A 16961-nucleotide genomic window follows, 5' to 3' on the forward strand; every position below is an offset into this window, starting at 1 on the left:
TAAATTAGATAAGTACCGTATATACTCGAGCATAAGCCGAGATTTTCAGCCCAAATTTTTGGGCTGAAAGTGCCCCCTCGGCTTATACCAGAGTCACGGTCGGCGGGTGAGGGGGAGAGGGCGCTGAGGCATACTCACCTAGTCCCGGCGCTCCTGACGCTCCCCCTGCCCGTCCCACGGTCTTCGGTGCCGCAGCTCTTCCCCTGTTCAGCGGTCACATGGTACCGCTCATTAGAGAAATGAATAGGCTGCTCCACCTCCCATAGGGGCGGAGCCGCATAATTCATTTCTCTAATCAGCGGTGCCGGTGACCGCTGACAGAGGAAGAGGCTGCGGCACCGAAGACCAGCTGTCCGGGGGAAGGAGCGGGACGCCGGGAGCAGGTAAGTATCGCATATTTACCTTCCCTCGTTCCACACGCCGGGCGCCGCTCAGTCTTCGCGTCCTCTTGTTCTGACTGTGCAGGTCAGAGGGCGCGATGACGCATATAGTGTGCGCGCTGCCTGATCAGTCAGTGCAGAGAGACGCCGGGACGGGACGCTGGGGAGCTGCAAGCAAGAGAGGTGAGTATGTGTTTTGTTTTTTGTTTTTTATTGCAGCAAGCAGCAATGGCACAGCTTTATATGGAGTATCTATGGGGCAACGGTGCAGAGCACTATATATAAGGCACAGCTTTATGTGGAGCATCTATGGGGCAACGGTGCAGAGCACTATATATAAGGCACAGCTTTATGTGGAGCATCTATGGGGCAACGGTGCAGAGCACTATATATAAGGCACAGCTTTATGTGGAGCATCTATGGGGCAACGGTGCAGAGCACTATATATAAGGCACAGCTTTATGTGGAGCATCTATGGGGCAACGGTGCAGAGCACTATATATAAGGCACAGCTTTATGTGGAGCATCTATGGGGCAACGGTGCAGAGCACTATATATAAGGCACAGCTTTATGTGGAGCATCTATGGGGCAACGGTGCAGAGCACTATATATAAGGCACAGCTTTATGTGGAGCATCTATGGGGCCATAATCAAAGGTGCAGAGCATTGTATATGGCACAGCTATCTATGGGACCATAATGAACGGTGCAGAGCATTTTATGTGGCACAGCTTTATGTGGAGCATCTATGGGGCCATAATGAACGGTATGGAGCATCTATTTTTAATTTTGAAATTCACCGGTAGCTGCTGTATTTTCCACCCTAGGCTTATACTCGAGTCAATAAGTTTTCCCAGTTTTTTGTGGCAAAATTAGGGGGGTCGGCTTATACTCGGGTCGGCTTATACTCGAGTATGTAGGATGAAAACTGCTGATAAAATGTTTTCGGCAATTATTTTTTTACTAACTTATTTTTATTCCAGCTGCTTCTTCCAACAAGAAACCTGTTGCAAGTAAGACCGCTTCTGCCACACTGACCACTTCATCTCGGTCCAAAACTTCAAAGGAGCAGATATCCAGTAAAGCGAGCACACCTCGTGCCAAAAAAATGCCCAGCAAAGCGTTATCTGTATCTGTAGATGGCACGCAACAATCAGTGTTATCGCATTCAAGTATTAGTTCAGGCCAAAAGAAAGTGGATTGGACAGAGCAAGCAAAGCGTCATTTGGACTCTGAGAACTCGGAGACAAGTCTCAAAGATGAATCTGTCACAGAACTGCAGCCCAACCCACAGTCCACTTCCCCTGCTCTAAACCATCAAATGAAACTAACATGTAACGCAACAGTTCAAATCCAGGAGATGAACCAGTCCAGTCACACTGCTGGTCATTGTGAGGATACACCGTCCCAGGAAAAAGACATCATTGTAAGCATCTCCGAAGAGGGGGCAACATGTGCTAATGAGGAAAATCCCAGGTAAACACTCACAAAATACTTTCTACATATGTATAGTATTACTTTCACTGCAGAAAAAAATCCTTTTTGATACCAAGATAACCAATGTAGTTTAGATAATAGTATGTAGTGCCCACTTACCTTCTGCTATCCTTCTAATGGGCATAGCTACCAGGGTAGCAGGCATAGCACTGGGGCCCAACAACTGAAGCTTAATTTTTTGATTATTTTTGTGACATGACATCGCTGCTTTATTCTTGCACTGTTTATTATCCATCACTATGCTTTTTGTCCCTACGCAGGAATGTCAGTCTAAATTATGACATTTTGTGTGTGTTTTATGTCTGTCCTATGAAATGATATTATGGTGTGCTTTATTTCTATACTGTCACTATTTGCATAATTCCTGTCATTAATGTAGATTGTCTGCACTGTAGCAATCTTTGTGTGTATTATATCTGTGCTATGTCATCACCGTGCAAATTATCTCTGTGCTTTAAATTCAATGCACAGTTTCCTACTATTGTGATATCACTGTGTACATGTACCCCTGTGAAATAGGGCATTTTTGCCCCTTTCTGCAAAATAACGTATTGATAGAACCAGATAGCAAGCAGTTTACTGTAATCTGGCGTGCAGTTACATCACAGGAATGAGTTCTAATCTGCATTAGTAGCTGGCTGTGATAGGTAGCTAGGCTCTTGTTGCAAGTGTTGGGACCTGAGCTAGCTCCGATCCCAGCACTTTAACCCCTTAGTGACACAGCCAATTTGGTACTTAAAGGGAACCTGTCACCCCGTTTTTTCAAGATGAGATAAAAATAGCATTAAATAGGGGCAGAGCTGTGCTTTACATTAGTGTATTTTTTGTGCATACCTTTGTTAAGTCGCCTTTATGGGCTGTCACTCACGCTGGTCTGGTCATATGAGCGTGGTGACATCGCTGTTTCTCCCCCAGATCTTGCTCATCTTTCCGTTGGTGGCGTAGTGGTGCGCATGCCCAACAGGCGAATCCACTGCGCAGCTGAAGGAAAAGAGCGCGATCTGCACTATTCAGCGGTTTATCGGTGGGCGCGGCCATCTTCCTGAGGCCGCGCGTGCGCAGATGGTAGTGCTCGGCTTCCCGGGGCTTCAGGAAAATGGCCGCGGGATGCCGCGCGTGCGCAGATGGCGATCGCGGCGGCCATTTTCCTGAAGCCGAGATGCGAACTGCGCAGTGGATTCGCCTGTTGGGCATGCGCACACCACTACGCCACCAACGGAAAGATGAGCAAGATCTGGGGGAGAAACAGCGATGTCACCACGCCCATATGACCAGACCAGCTTGAGTGACAGCCCAAAACGGCGACTTTACAAAGGTATTTCGGCAGCATAGGTGGGGAATAAAGGCACAAAAAATACACTAATGTGAAGCACAGCTCTGCCCCTATTTAACGCTATTTTTATCTCATCTTGAAAAAATGGGGTGACAGGTTCCCTTTAATGACCGAGCCAATTTTTACAATTCTGACCACTGTCACTTTGAGGTTATAACTCTAGAACGCTTCAACACATCCCACTGATTCTGAGATTGCTTTTTCATGACTTATTATTCTTCATGTTAGTGGTAAAATTTCTTCGATATAACTTGCGTTTATGAAAAAAATGGAAATTTGGCAAAAATGTTGAACATTTTGCAATTTTCAAACTTTTAATTTTTGTACCCTTAAGGCCGGCGTCACAATGGCGAGTTTTACGGACGTAAGAGCGCAGAAACTACGTCCGTAAAACTCGCATTACATACGGCACAATTATTCTCAATGGGGCTGCTCCTATTAGCCGTATATTACGGTTCAGTATTATACGGCTTTCTACGGCCGTACAAAATCGCAGCATGCTGCGTTTGTCAGCGTATTGCGCAAAAAAATCGCCAATGAAAGTCTATGGGGGCGAGAAAAATACGGATTCCACACGGACCTGCAGTGTGACTTGCGAGAAATACGCAGCGGTGTTAGTGAAAAGTCGGTAATTCAATTGCCGGCTTTTCATTTCTCCTGCACAAACCCGACAGGATATGAGACATGGTTTGCATACAGTAAACCATCTCATATCCCCTTTTTTTTTGCATATTCCACACTACTAATGTTAGTAGTGTGTATGTGCAAAATTTCAGCGCTGTAGCTGCTGAAATAAAGGGTTAAATGGCAGAAAAAATTGGCGTGGGCTCCCGCGCAATTTTCTCCGCCAGAATGGTAAAGCCAGTGACTGAGGGCAGATATTAATAGCCAGGAGAGGGTCCATGGTTATTGGCCCCCCCTGGCTACAAACATCTGCCCCCAGTCACCCCAGAAAAGGCACATCTGGAAGATGCGCCTATTCTGGCACTTGGCCACTCTCTTCCCACTCCCTGTAGCGGTGGGATATGGGGTAATGAAGGGTTAATGCCACCTTGCTATTGGAAGGTGACATTAAGCCAGATTAATAATGGAGAGGCGTCAATTATGACACCTATCCATTATTAATCCAATTGTTGGAAAGGGTTAAAAAACACACACACACATGATTTAAAAGTAGTTTAATGAAATAAACACAGCGGTTGTTGTAATAATTTATTGTTCTCTCAATCCATCAGGAACACCCTCGCTTGGAAAAATAATAAACGCACAAGATACATACCTTCTGGTGAACCGTCTCGTCCCACGATGTAATCCATCTGAAGGGGTTAACTAATATTACAGGCAGGAGCCCTGCTAAATGCAGCGGTGCTCCGTGCCTGTAATCCCCGGCGAATGAATGAAATGTAGGTCATTGACCTACATTTCCTTCAGTCGCGGTGATGCGCCCCCTGGTGGATGTCCTCATATGACCTGGAGCGTGGGAAAAAGTTCCCAGGCTGCAGTTCATGAGAACATCCAGCAGGGGCGCATCACCGCGACTCAATGTAAGTACAGATCACTGCTTTCCTTTCAGCACCCGGGGATTACAGGCACGGAGCACAGCTGCATTAGCACAGCTCCTGCCTGTAATATTAATTAACCCCTTCAGATGGATTACTTCGTGGGACGAGACGGTTCACCAGAAGGTATGTATCTTGTGCGTTTATTATTTTTCCAAGCGAGGGTGTTCCTGATGGATTGAGAGAACAATAAATTATTACAACAACCGCTGTGTTTATTTCATTAAAATACTTTTAAATCATGTGTGTGTGTGTTTTTTAACCCTTTCCAACAATTGGATTAATAATGGATAGGTGGCATAATTGACGCCTCTCCATTATTAATCTGGCTTAATGTCACCTTCCAATAGCAAGGTGGCATTAACCCTTCATTACCCCATATCCCACCGCTACAGGGAGTGGGAAGAGAGTGGCCAAGTGCCAGAATAGGCGCATCTTCCAGATGTGCCTTTTCTGGGGTGGCTGGGGGCAGATGTTTTTAGCCACGGGGGGGCCAATAACCGTGGACCCTCTCCTGGCTATTAATATCTGCCCTCAGTCACTGGCTTTACCATTCTGGCGGAGAAAATTGCGCGGGAGCCCACGCCAATTTTTTCCGCCATTTAACCCTTTATTTCAGCAGCTACAGCGCTGAAATTTTGCACATACACACTACTAACATTAGTAGTGTGGAATATGCAAAAAAAAAGGGGATATGAGATGGTTTACTGTATGAAAACCATGTCTCATATCCTGTCGGGTTTGTGCAGGAGAAATGAAAAGCCGGTAATTGAATTACCGGCTGTTCACAGATATCGCGCTGAATGAAATCTAAATACAGAATATATATATATGTGTCTCAATGACATATATATATATATATATATACTGTATATATGTTTTCCCGAACATTTGAGCACATAAATCCATTAGATGTCGGTTTTGCAAGCCTGCGCGAAAATCTCGCAGTACGGATGCCATACGGATTACATACCGAGGATGCCATGCGCAAAATACGCTGACACACCCTGACTACGGATCACTATTTTGGCAACATTTCTCCGTATTACGGCCGTAGTACGGACGTAAAAAACGGACCGTATTGTCTTACGCCGAGTGTGACGCCGGCCTAAATCAGAGAGTTGTGTCACACAAAATAGTTAATAAATAACATTTCCCACATGTCAACTTTACATCAGCACAATTTTGGAAACCTAATTTTTTTTTGTTAGGATATTATAAGGGTTACAATTTGATCAGCGATTTCTCATTTTTACAACAAAATTCACAAAACCATTTTTTTAGGGACCACATCACAATTGAAGTGAGTTTGGGGTGGTCAATATAACAGAAAATACCCAAAAGTGACACCATTCTAAAAACTGCACCCCTCAAGGTACGCAAAACCACATTCAAGAAGTTTATTAAACCTTCAGGTGCTTCACGAGAACTAAAGCAATGTGGAAGGAAAAAATGAACATTTTACCTTTTTCCCCAAAATTTACTTTGGAACCAATTATTTTTATTTTCACAAGGATACCAGGAGAAAATGGACGACAAAATTTGTTGTGCAATTTCTCCTGAGTATGCCAATACCCCGTATGTAGGGGAAAGCCACTGTTTGAGCACATGGCAGGGCTCAGAAAGAAGGGAGCACCGTTTGACTTTTTGAACGCAAAATTGGCTGGAATCAATGGTGGTGCCATGTCGCGTTTGGAGACCCCTGATATACGTAAACAGTGGAAACCCCCCCCCCCAATTCTAACTCCAACACTAGCCCCAACACACCCCTAATCCCACCCCTAACCATAACTCTAGCCACAACCCTAATCCCAACCATAATTCTAACCACAAACCTAATACTAACACACCACTAACCCTAATCCCAACTCTAACCGTAATCCCAACCATAACCACAACCCTAACTTTAGCCCAACCCTAACACTAATGGAAAAATGGAAATAAATACATTTTTTTTATTTTAATCTAAGGAGGTGATAAAGGGAGGTTTAATTTACTATTTTTTTTAATTTTGATCACTGTGATACGGTCTATCACAGTGATCAAAATGAACCAATAGGAAAAATTTCCTATTGTTGCCGGGTGCCGGCCGGCAGATCTTGGTGGCCGCCATTTTCTTCCCGGAAGATGCCGCCGGCATGGGGACTTCACGGGGGGCAATGGAGATACCGGGGGGTTTGGGGAACCCCATTTCTCTCTCCTCTGACGTACGATCACATCAGATTCCCTGTGCGGTGGACTCCGGGAATATGGCCGCCGCCGAGGTAAGGGTTAACTCTCACATACAAAGGTAAGGACTCCAGCTGTCTGACTGTGAGTATCAGCGGGCCACACGGGAACACTCAAGGGGCCAGATGTGGCCCGCGCGGGCTGCAGATTGCCCAGACCTGTGCTAGACCAAACATTGAGAAGAGAGCTTTTTGCATATGCGTATGCGTGTTAATAAAAGCTTCTATGTAATATTCATTTTAGTGACTTGCCACTGGAAAGCCAAGAAGACCTCTCAAGTCTGCGAAGTCAAGAAGTGACAGATGAACCTTCTGATATTTCAGTCAATCTTAATGGAGAAAGTGAAGGCAGAGAAAGCCAGACCAGTGACTCCGACTCAGATGGGCCAATCCTTTATACAGATGATGATGACGATGATGATGACAGCACAGAAAGTAAGAAACTGACAAATATTATTATACTTTGTTGCTTTGTATATTTTGGAGAAATGATGAATTTATTCATATGTTTACAGAGCAGGGCTGTGGAGTCTGTAAGCCAAACCTTCAACTCCTTTTCCCTGACTCCGACTTCACAGCATGGCCTCACTACTGAGCATGTATATAAAGTGTAGAACAGATTCATCTTCACTCAAAGCCGAGATCCTTAGATCAGGGATAGAACCGACGTTTATAGGACATTTTATAACTTTCCCAAATTCTTATGAAAACATTTACAGCACATCCTGCATTGAACTACTCTACCCAATTTATTATTTATTTTAGGAGTCAGTCGGTAAAAAAAAAAAAAGCACCGACTCAAATTCCACCAAAATGGACAGACGCTACGACTCCAATGCCCTGATACAGAGAAATAGGAAAATACTTCAGCTAGGTTCACGCCTGATTTTTCTCCTCAGTCATTCTTACTAGAAGAATCCAAGAAGTATCGTTTCTCCTTGCGGAGAGTGACATGATAAGCTTGTTGAGGTGAGGAGACTTAAAGCCGCAATGCTCCTCTGGGAAATATGCAAATTGTCTCTTCAGAGAAGAATAGGACTAGAACTCTAGTGCCACCTATTGGAAGTATCAATCCTAACAGTCGACATTGACTGTTAGGATTGCTACTTCCAATAGGTGGCACTAGAGTTCTAGTCCTCTTCCTCTCTGAAGAGACAATTTGCTTACTAGAAGAATAAAATGACTACATGCGGTGCTATATTGTTAGTAAAATGCAAGGGACCCCACTACAGTCATTGTGGTCTGTTGGGTGCCACTTGTGTCCTATCACAGGTCCGTTTTCTGTATGAATTGTGTTTCTGCTCTAATGGAACAGAAAACCTGATTTTCTAACACTGATGTGAGTCTGGCCTAACACAAAATAGATGACATTTATAAAATGAATACATTACTTTGTCTCATTGAGAACAATTTTAACTTACTTATTCTTACACTGTTCCCAAAATTGTTTCTCTATTTTACTGAGTGCAAGCTTACGAAATGTTTTGCATCAAAGCATTATACCATATATCTCCCTGAAAATTGCATATCAGATGCTTTTACCTACTTATTGCTCTTGGATCCCTTGTGTACTTTTGTAACCAGTTGTTCATGCTCATTACATTACCGTAATCTTGCTGTTCGAACAGCAAAGCAACATACCGTATATTTCTCATTAAAAGCATTAACATCTCTGCACATGGGGTAAATGACATAGCTTTTCAGAAGAACTATACTTGGAGATGCAAATACCCTTTTTAGTGCTAATGAGCAATTCGCATATACTTGATTACACCTAAAGTAAAGCGAGATCGCTGCTGAGTCACAAGTTTTGTGACGCAACAGCGATCTCAGTAGCGATCTCGCTATGTGTGACACGTACCAGCGACCCGGCCCCTGCTGCGAGATCGCTGGTCGTGTTGGAATGGCCTGGACCTTTTTTTGGTCGTTGAGGTCCCGCTGACATCGCTGAATCGGTGTGTGTGACACCGATCCAGCGATGTCTTCACTGGTAACCAGGGTAAACATCGGGTTACTAAGCGCAGGGCCGCGCTTAGTAACCCGATGTTTACCCTGGTTACCAGTGTAAATGTAAAAAAAAAAAAACAGTACATACTCACCATCTGATGTCCATCAGGTCCCTTGCCGTCCGCTTCCTGCTCTGACTGAGCGCCGCAAAGTGAAAGTACAGCACAGCGGTGACGTCACCGCTGCGCTCTGCTCTCACTGTACGGCGGCACTTAGTCAGAGCAGGAAGCAGACGGCAAGGGACCTGACGGACATCAGATGGTGAGTATGTACTGTTTGTTTTTTTTGGTAACCAGGGTAAACATCGGGTTACTAAGCGCGGCCCTGCGCTTAGTAACCCGATGTTTACCCTGGTTACCCGGGTGCTGCAGGGGGACTTCGGCATCGTTGAGGACAGTTTTAACGATGCCGAAGTCGTTCCCCTGATCGTTGGTCGCTGGAGAGAGCTGTCTGTGTGACAGCTCCCCAGCGACCACACAACGACTTACCAACGATCACGGCCAGGTCGTATCGCTGGTCGTGATCGTTGGTAAATCGCTATGTGAGACGGGGCCCTAAGGGTGCATGCACACACATATAAAAGTAATAAAGACACACATGCTGGTACACGGTTGCCACTTGGAAGCATGCTAAGACATTCCCGGGGAAGCGGACAACGAAGGTGGAGAGATCATCTTCCTGCACCAGGCCCTGTGCAGGAGGTGGAGCACTTTATGCTAGACACAATATACACTGTGCGAGATGTTATATGGGAATTGGAGAGGAATGCCAACACCATGTATGCATAACGCAAATATTGGAGGAACTAGGATTATGTAACACACCAGTGATGTTAATTCTTTCACTCTGGTTCCTCATATGCAACTTTCCAGGGTAAAATACCAAAATAGGTATAAAAATAGTGGCGCAAGTGTCAAGGATTTTCTGCCGTGAATATGACAGTAACCACACTGTTAGAGGAATGAATATTTAAAGAGTGTATTCGCGCTGATAAATAAATCCTTATTTTGAATAGAGATATGCCCAATAAATATGGTAACCATTGGTGAAATGGTAACAGCAGGTAAGGGATTGAAAAACACCATAAATATTGCACCAATTCTGCATATACAATTTTGCACAATAACGTACCTAAAGGCGTTCAGTCTTAGAGATATTCAGTCTTAAAAATATTAATGGCAGGAAGACATATCTAAACTGTCTATTACCGTATGAGGCGGTGCATAGTCCCAGCTAGGGTTGAGCGACCTTGACTTTTTTAGGGTCGAGTCATGTTTCACGAAACCCGACTGTTGGAAAAGTCGAGTCGGGCGAAATCGGCCGATTACTGCGCAAAGTCGAGGATTGGCCGGAACACGAAACCCTATGCACGTCAAATGGGATAATAATTTTTTTATTTTTTTATTTTTTCTCTCTCCCTCTCCCTCTCCCTCTCCCTCTCCCTCTCCCTCTCCCTCTCCCCCTCCCCCTCCCCCTCCCCCTCCCCCTCCCTCTCTCTCTCCCCCTCCCCCTCCCCCTCTCCCTCTCTCTCTCTCTCTCTCTCTCTCTCTCTCTCTCTCTCTCTCTCTCTCTCCGTCCCAGCACAGAAAATTTCGTTTTACACATTCCAAATCCCTACTGCGCACAAGCGATAAAATGATGATAGGCGTGCACGTCCTAACCCCTATGTCATCACTCTGCCCACGCTCCTTCATTGGCTGTAAAAATGGCGCTAAACGCGTCATACGAAACGCGACTTTGGCGCCAAGATCGCGTACCGCATGGCCGACCCCACACAGGGATCGGGTCGGGTTTCATGAGACGCCGACTTTACCAAAAGTCGGCGACTTATGAAAATGAACGATCCGTTTCGCTCAACCCTAGTCCCAGCAGTAGAAGACCTGGTGTCTGTCTTGGTATTATGCCAATGTAGGCAGCCTTCTTGCCGTTAATATTTTTAAGACTAAATATCTCGAAGACTGAACGCTTTTAGGTACCATATTGTGCAAAATTGTATATGCAGAATTGATGTAATATTTATAGTGGTTTTCAATCCCTTACCTGCTATTAACATTATGCTATACTATACCACAATTGGTTACCATATTTATTGGGCATTTCTCTACAAAAATAAGGATTTATCAGCATGAATACACTCTTTAAATAAAATGCCAAAATGGCTGCATGTTGCTAGGCTATACAGAAGAAGTTGCCAATACAATCTCCTTCGCTGACGTCACTCAGTGATCTGCACCTGACAGATTTCCTGCTCTGCCACCTGCATTCACTCTGCACATAGCACCGCCAGTGTAGTTAGACGCGCCTGTAGAGCTACATGAAAACGGCTGCAGACTAACATCGTTTTCTCTACGGTATTGTTATAGCTAAATATTTGGTGGAACAATGGCCCAAATAATAAAACTCTTGAGTGTGTGTATTTTTGCCTGTCAGGTACCTTAGCAAGTAAAATCCGTAGAAGAGATACACTTGCTATAAAGCTTGGCAACAGACCATCTAAAAAGGACTTAGAAGACAAGAACATTCTACCACGTAATTCTGAAGAAGAACGGCAAGAACTCTGGCAGCAGATTGGGACAAAATTAGTGAGGTATTTATTTCCACAGACAATTTAACACCCTATTCACATGTTGCTGAGCTTTGCATTTTGGATTCAAAGGTTGGCTGAAGATTTCCAAAAATGTAGCAAAATTGTGGCTGATTTCGCTTTTATTGTGTACTAATTTACTCTACGAAAACTCTCCACATTAGAGTATAAAGACTTACAGACTTAGACATTAAAGAGGACCTATCTCCAGGTCAAAAGTGACAACCTTATTTTATGCTGGCTGCTCCCCTGAGTATTGCAGGGTTGTTTTTTTTTTTTTTTTTAATAGTCATACGGTTTCAGAGAGATGGGCCTTTTTTACTTAATGCTATTTTTTACGGTCTTTACAAGGGGGAATGGCTGACAGGATCTTCTGGGGCCATGTCTTTGGGCTGCTCTGTATAATTTCCTTGTGACCAACTCCTCCTTGGGTAAAGACCATAAAAAGTAGCACTAAATTATAAAGGCCTATATCTCTGGAACCATATGGCAAATTAGAAAAAAAATGGCATACTCAGAGAAGCAGTGGTAATAAATTAAGAGCAAAAACTTGACACTTCACCTGGTGACAGATCCTCATTGAATGTTAGGTTATTGCAGAAACTCGTGTAAAGATTGTTCAAACGAGGGGATATGATGAAGACTAGTGAGGATACATATAAAGAATGCTCTCCATAGTTGTTATTCCTTTGTGACCACATATGGATGTGTCTCTTCACTCCCACCTTTGTAGACCTTATGTTGGTGTTAATCTGGTGTTATCGACACAATTGTATATTGAAAGCATTTTGCAAGGAAATGCAACTTCTGTATGGCCTGTTTTATTTTTTTAGGCGATTAAGTCAGAGACCAACTTGTGAAGAACTGGAACAAAGGAACATCTTAAGACGTTAGTAAACTAATTTCACTTTTTGTTATGCCCATAAAATAGTTAGATTTGAACACTATACAAAGATATATATCTTTCCTGTATCAAATCTAAATATATTTCTATCTACTGGCTAACACGGTACAAAGATATATATCTTGCCCATAAAGTAGGCTTTTATTACTAATGCTGTGTCCTTTGTTGTCTAACCACTATGGCTCAAGTTCTTTTGTGAGACTAATAAATATTGTAAAACAAATATGTTGAAACGTTTAAAAGTCTTAACAACAAAAAAGTTACATAAAAAAATGTATTTTTTTTTTAATCAAAATAAGCTTTATTAAAAACGAGAAACAAAATCTAAACCAAATTAGTATCGCTGAGCCCCTAGCAACCCAAGCTACACAACTATCATCATTTTTATTCTGTATAGTAAATAAAAGAAAAAAATACCAAAAATTGTGTTTTTATGCATTCCCTCCCCCCCAGAAAAACAGACCAAAAAATAATGCTTTATCATACCGACGAGCAAAAACTGCAACAAAATGCGATAAAAAAAGGATGTAAATAAAAATGGTACCGTTGAAAACGTCATCTTGTCCCGCAAAAAACAAGCTGCCATACAGCTCCATCAGCAAAAAAATAAAACAGTTATAGCTCCCAGAATAAAGTGATGCAAAAACAATTATTTTTTCTATAAAATAGTTTTGGCGTAAAAGCACCACAACATATAAAAAGACATACCGGTAACTGTGGTATCGCTGTAATCGTACTTACTCGAAGAATAAAGCTGTCTTATCAATTTTACCACACGCAGATCAGTATATATCTAAAAAAACAATTCCTGAATTGCTGGTTTTTGTTTATTCTGTCTCCCAAAAATTGGAATAGAAAGCGATCAAAAAATGTCATGTGCCCAAAAATGGTACCAATAAAAACTTCAGCTTGTCCCGCAAAAAACGAACCATAACATGACTCTGTGGGCCGAAATATGAAAAAAGTTATAGCTCTCAAAATATGGTGATGCAAAAACTAGTTTTCGCAATAAAAAGCGTATTTTAGTGTGTGTCAGCAGCCAAACATAAAAACCCAATATAAATCTGGTATCGCTGTAATCACACCGACCCGAAGAATAAAATTGCCTAATCACTTATACCGCATGAGGAACGGCATAAAAAATAAACAAAACCAATTCTTCTCATGCTGTTGATTTTTTTTTTTTTTTTTTTTTTTTCATTCTGCCATCCAAAGATCTCAATAAGGCTCGGCTCACATTTATCCTGTGCTCGGTACTGAGCGCTTACACCGGGGTTTCCATGTAAGTCTCTGAAATACGTGATTCAGACAGAACCCTGGCAGAAGATTCCCTATAATGAGGCAGATGGAGGCACCTGTGATCCGGCGGTGTGCATCTTTTTAGGATTGCTAAATTTTTGCCAAATTTCTGGGGTTTTTTAAACAAATAAACGCAAGTCATATCAAATAAATTTTACCACTATCATAAAGTGCAATATGTCACGAGAAAACAGTCTCAAAATCACCGGGATCCGTTGAAGCGTTCCAGAGGTATGACCTCATAAATTGACAGTGGTCAGAATTGTGGGGGGGGGGGGGGAGTTAAACAAAAGGGCAGTCCCAGGCTGGTAACAAGTCTTTTTTAAAGGAAACAGGTTGACTCAGACTGGTAATTTTTTTCTAAATATCACTTTTTATCGACAAAGGGTTAATGCTCCGGTAAAGGGCCCCAGTTTGTAGCAAAAGTCGTCTCCATGCTTATGGATTGTGAGATCAAGAAGAGTGAGATCCCACAAACCTTTGTGACTCTCCTCGCTGTGACAGCAAGATCTCACTGTTTGCACTAATTTTACTAGGCCATTACCAACCAGTAACATTATTCGAGTGGTCACCGCTCTGTAAATGTTTACTTAGGCCTCTTTCACACCAGTCTTTTGGCGTCAGTCTGAAACCGCCATTTTTTTTTGGCGGATCCGCTATTTTCCCATAGACATACATTAGCGACGGATTGTGGCGGATGGTCGTCCGTTCCATCCGCCATGTGACGGATCCGTCGAGATTTGGCGGACGTCATCTAGACATAGACGGACATTATAACGTTTTTTGTCTGCGCCAAAATGGCGGTTCGCGACGGATCCGTCGCGTCCGCCATTCCATAGAATGGCCGCCTATGGGCGACGGATCCGTTGCGACCGTCATTTGGCGGATCCGTCTCCCCAATCCGCTTTTTCAATTGCGCATGCTCCAAAAAGTGGATACTTTTTCCCAGACAACCCCCAAATAACGGATCCGTCAAAAAAACTGATCCGTTAGAACCGTTTTCTCAACAATTGTGACGGATCCGTCGATCCGTCACTATGTCGGAGCAGACTGACGCCAAACAACTGAATTGTGAAAGAAGCCTTATTAACAAATAATTAGATCTCCTGTGAGTCAAAAATATAAATATTGTGATATTATTGTACCTTAGAAAAGAATGAAGAAGAAGAACAGGAAGCAAGACGAGAATTGAAGCGAAGGCTGACACGGAAGGTATGCATTCTTAGTTGATCTAGAATAGATAGGACTATGCCCACTTTTTTGTACTAGAAATTAAAAATGCTCTTACACCTAGTGCTTAGCTCAGCACTGAATCAACTTAAAACATTTGAAGATGTTTCAGAGGATGTCACGGTTGAGCGAGTTTGTGGCCTCTTGTCTGCACAGATTCTAAGAATGATGAGCACATTACTTCTAAGACTTCTTTTACACATACTATGTTTTTACTGGCCTTTTTTGTGGCCCCAATAGAAGTTTTTTTTGCAATGCACCGTCACTTCCGGTTTTGCGCAGTGCTGTTTTTTTTTTTCCAATACTACTTCCATAGTATTGGAAAACTGAAAAACGTCCATCCGCAAGTTTTTTGTCATCCGTTATTGCGGCAGACTGCCTTTTTTGCTGCGATAAGGCCCGCAATAACGGGCCGCAAAAAACACGGCAAGTGTAAAAGTAGCCTTAAAGCACTTTGAGATCTCGGACCGTTTTTTTCAAATCAGTCGTAGGAAGCCTGCCCTTACCTGCAGCAAGGCTGTATTTTGCATGCTCATTCTAAATTTATCATAAGTAGAATATTTCCAATTACAAACTCCAGAGATCTGATTCAAAGGAGCAAAGAATCAGAACTTTGGAGGATTGGCAAGGCACATTCATTTTGGCAGTGAAGGTCAAAGGACATCAGCCCACATATGTTCTGACATGTCTCAATGAAGATATTTTAAAGAGGTTCTTTGCTTTGAACAATAATCACATGTTAGAAAGGTCCGCTGACCTTAAGCTGATCACAAGCAATCACATCTGGGACACTTGACAGTAAGTGTTTATTTCATCTGTAGTGGAGCGACAATATATATATTATATACAATATAATGGTTTTACTGCAACAGTTTCACACAGTAGCTGGAATTTGCTTATTGCTATTGGGCATAACCAATTGTATATCCAAAACCGGTACTGGTGTATAGCACTAAAGGAAGATGTTACCATACTATTATAGTTCTTGCCAAGATAAATTCATTTATTTTACCTTAGAGGACCTTTCTCAGTGGTTGGCACTGTCTGGTCCTTAGCCCAAATCTCACAAAGGACAACATATGCAAATAGTTTGTATGTTCTCCCTGTGTTTGTGTGTGTTTTGTCCCACACTTCAAAGACATACTGATTGTGGAAGTAATAGTGTTATATAAGTGACTAAAACACTAGCCTCATTAGGGCTAAGATACTTTTTTAATAATGCAATGCATCCCTCTGGTGACTGATCCTTTTTAAGGCGGACCATTACCTTAACTTAAGGCCCCGTCACACATAGCGAGATCGCTGCTGAGTCACAAGTTTTGTGACGCAACAGCGACCTCAGTAGCGATCTCGCTATGTGTGACACGTACCAGCGACCCGGCCCCTGCTGTGAGATCGCTGGTCGTGTCGGAATGGCCTGGGCCGTTTTTTGGTCGTTGAGGTCCCGCTGACATCGCTGAATCGGTGTGTGTGACACCGATCCAGCGATGTCTTCACTGGTAACCAGGGTAAACATCGGGTTACTAAGCGCAGGGCCGCGTAAAAAAAAACAAACAGTACATACTCACCATCTGATGTCCGTCAGGTCCCTTGCCGTCTGCTTCCCACACTGACTGAGCGCCGCAAAGTGAAAGTGAAAGTACAGCACAGCGGTGACGTCACCGCTGCGCTCTGCTCTCACTGTACGGCGGCACTCAGTCAGAGCAGGAAGCAGACGGCAAGGGACCTGACGGACATCAGATGGTGAGTATGTACGGTTTGTTTTTTTTGGTAACCAGGGTAAACATCGGGTTACTAAGCGCGGCCCTGCGCTTAGTAACCCGATGTTTACCCTGGTTACCCGGGTGCTGCAGGGGGACTTCGGCATCGTTGAAGACAGTTTCAACGATGCCGAAGTCGTTCCCCTGATCGTTGGTCGCTGGAGAGAGCTGTCTGTGTGA

The 16961-nt window shown here is 43.3% G+C and overlaps 1 protein-coding gene across 8 annotated transcripts in view; it reads left to right on the forward strand.

The window, feature by feature from the left end:
• Positions 1–16961, forward strand: part of PHACTR2 (phosphatase and actin regulator 2) — a 302679-nt gene that overhangs the window by 270198 nt on the left and 15520 nt on the right. For all 8 annotated transcript variants that reach the window (XM_077289214.1, XM_077289218.1, XM_077289215.1 and 5 more), the window contains 5 exons: positions 1364–1856; positions 7242–7432; positions 11435–11591; positions 12422–12477; positions 14942–15003. In XM_077289214.1, coding sequence (XP_077145329.1) covers positions 1364–1856; positions 7242–7432; positions 11435–11591; positions 12422–12477; positions 14942–15003 — 959 coding nt within the window. The remainder of the gene's footprint in view (positions 1–1363; positions 1857–7241; positions 7433–11434; positions 11592–12421; positions 12478–14941; positions 15004–16961) is intronic.

The sequence above is a fragment of the Ranitomeya variabilis genome, chromosome 2, assembly GCF_051348905.1.
Source record: "Ranitomeya variabilis isolate aRanVar5 chromosome 2, aRanVar5.hap1, whole genome shotgun sequence".
NCBI classification, from domain to species: Eukaryota; Metazoa; Chordata; class Amphibia; order Anura; family Dendrobatidae; genus Ranitomeya; species Ranitomeya variabilis.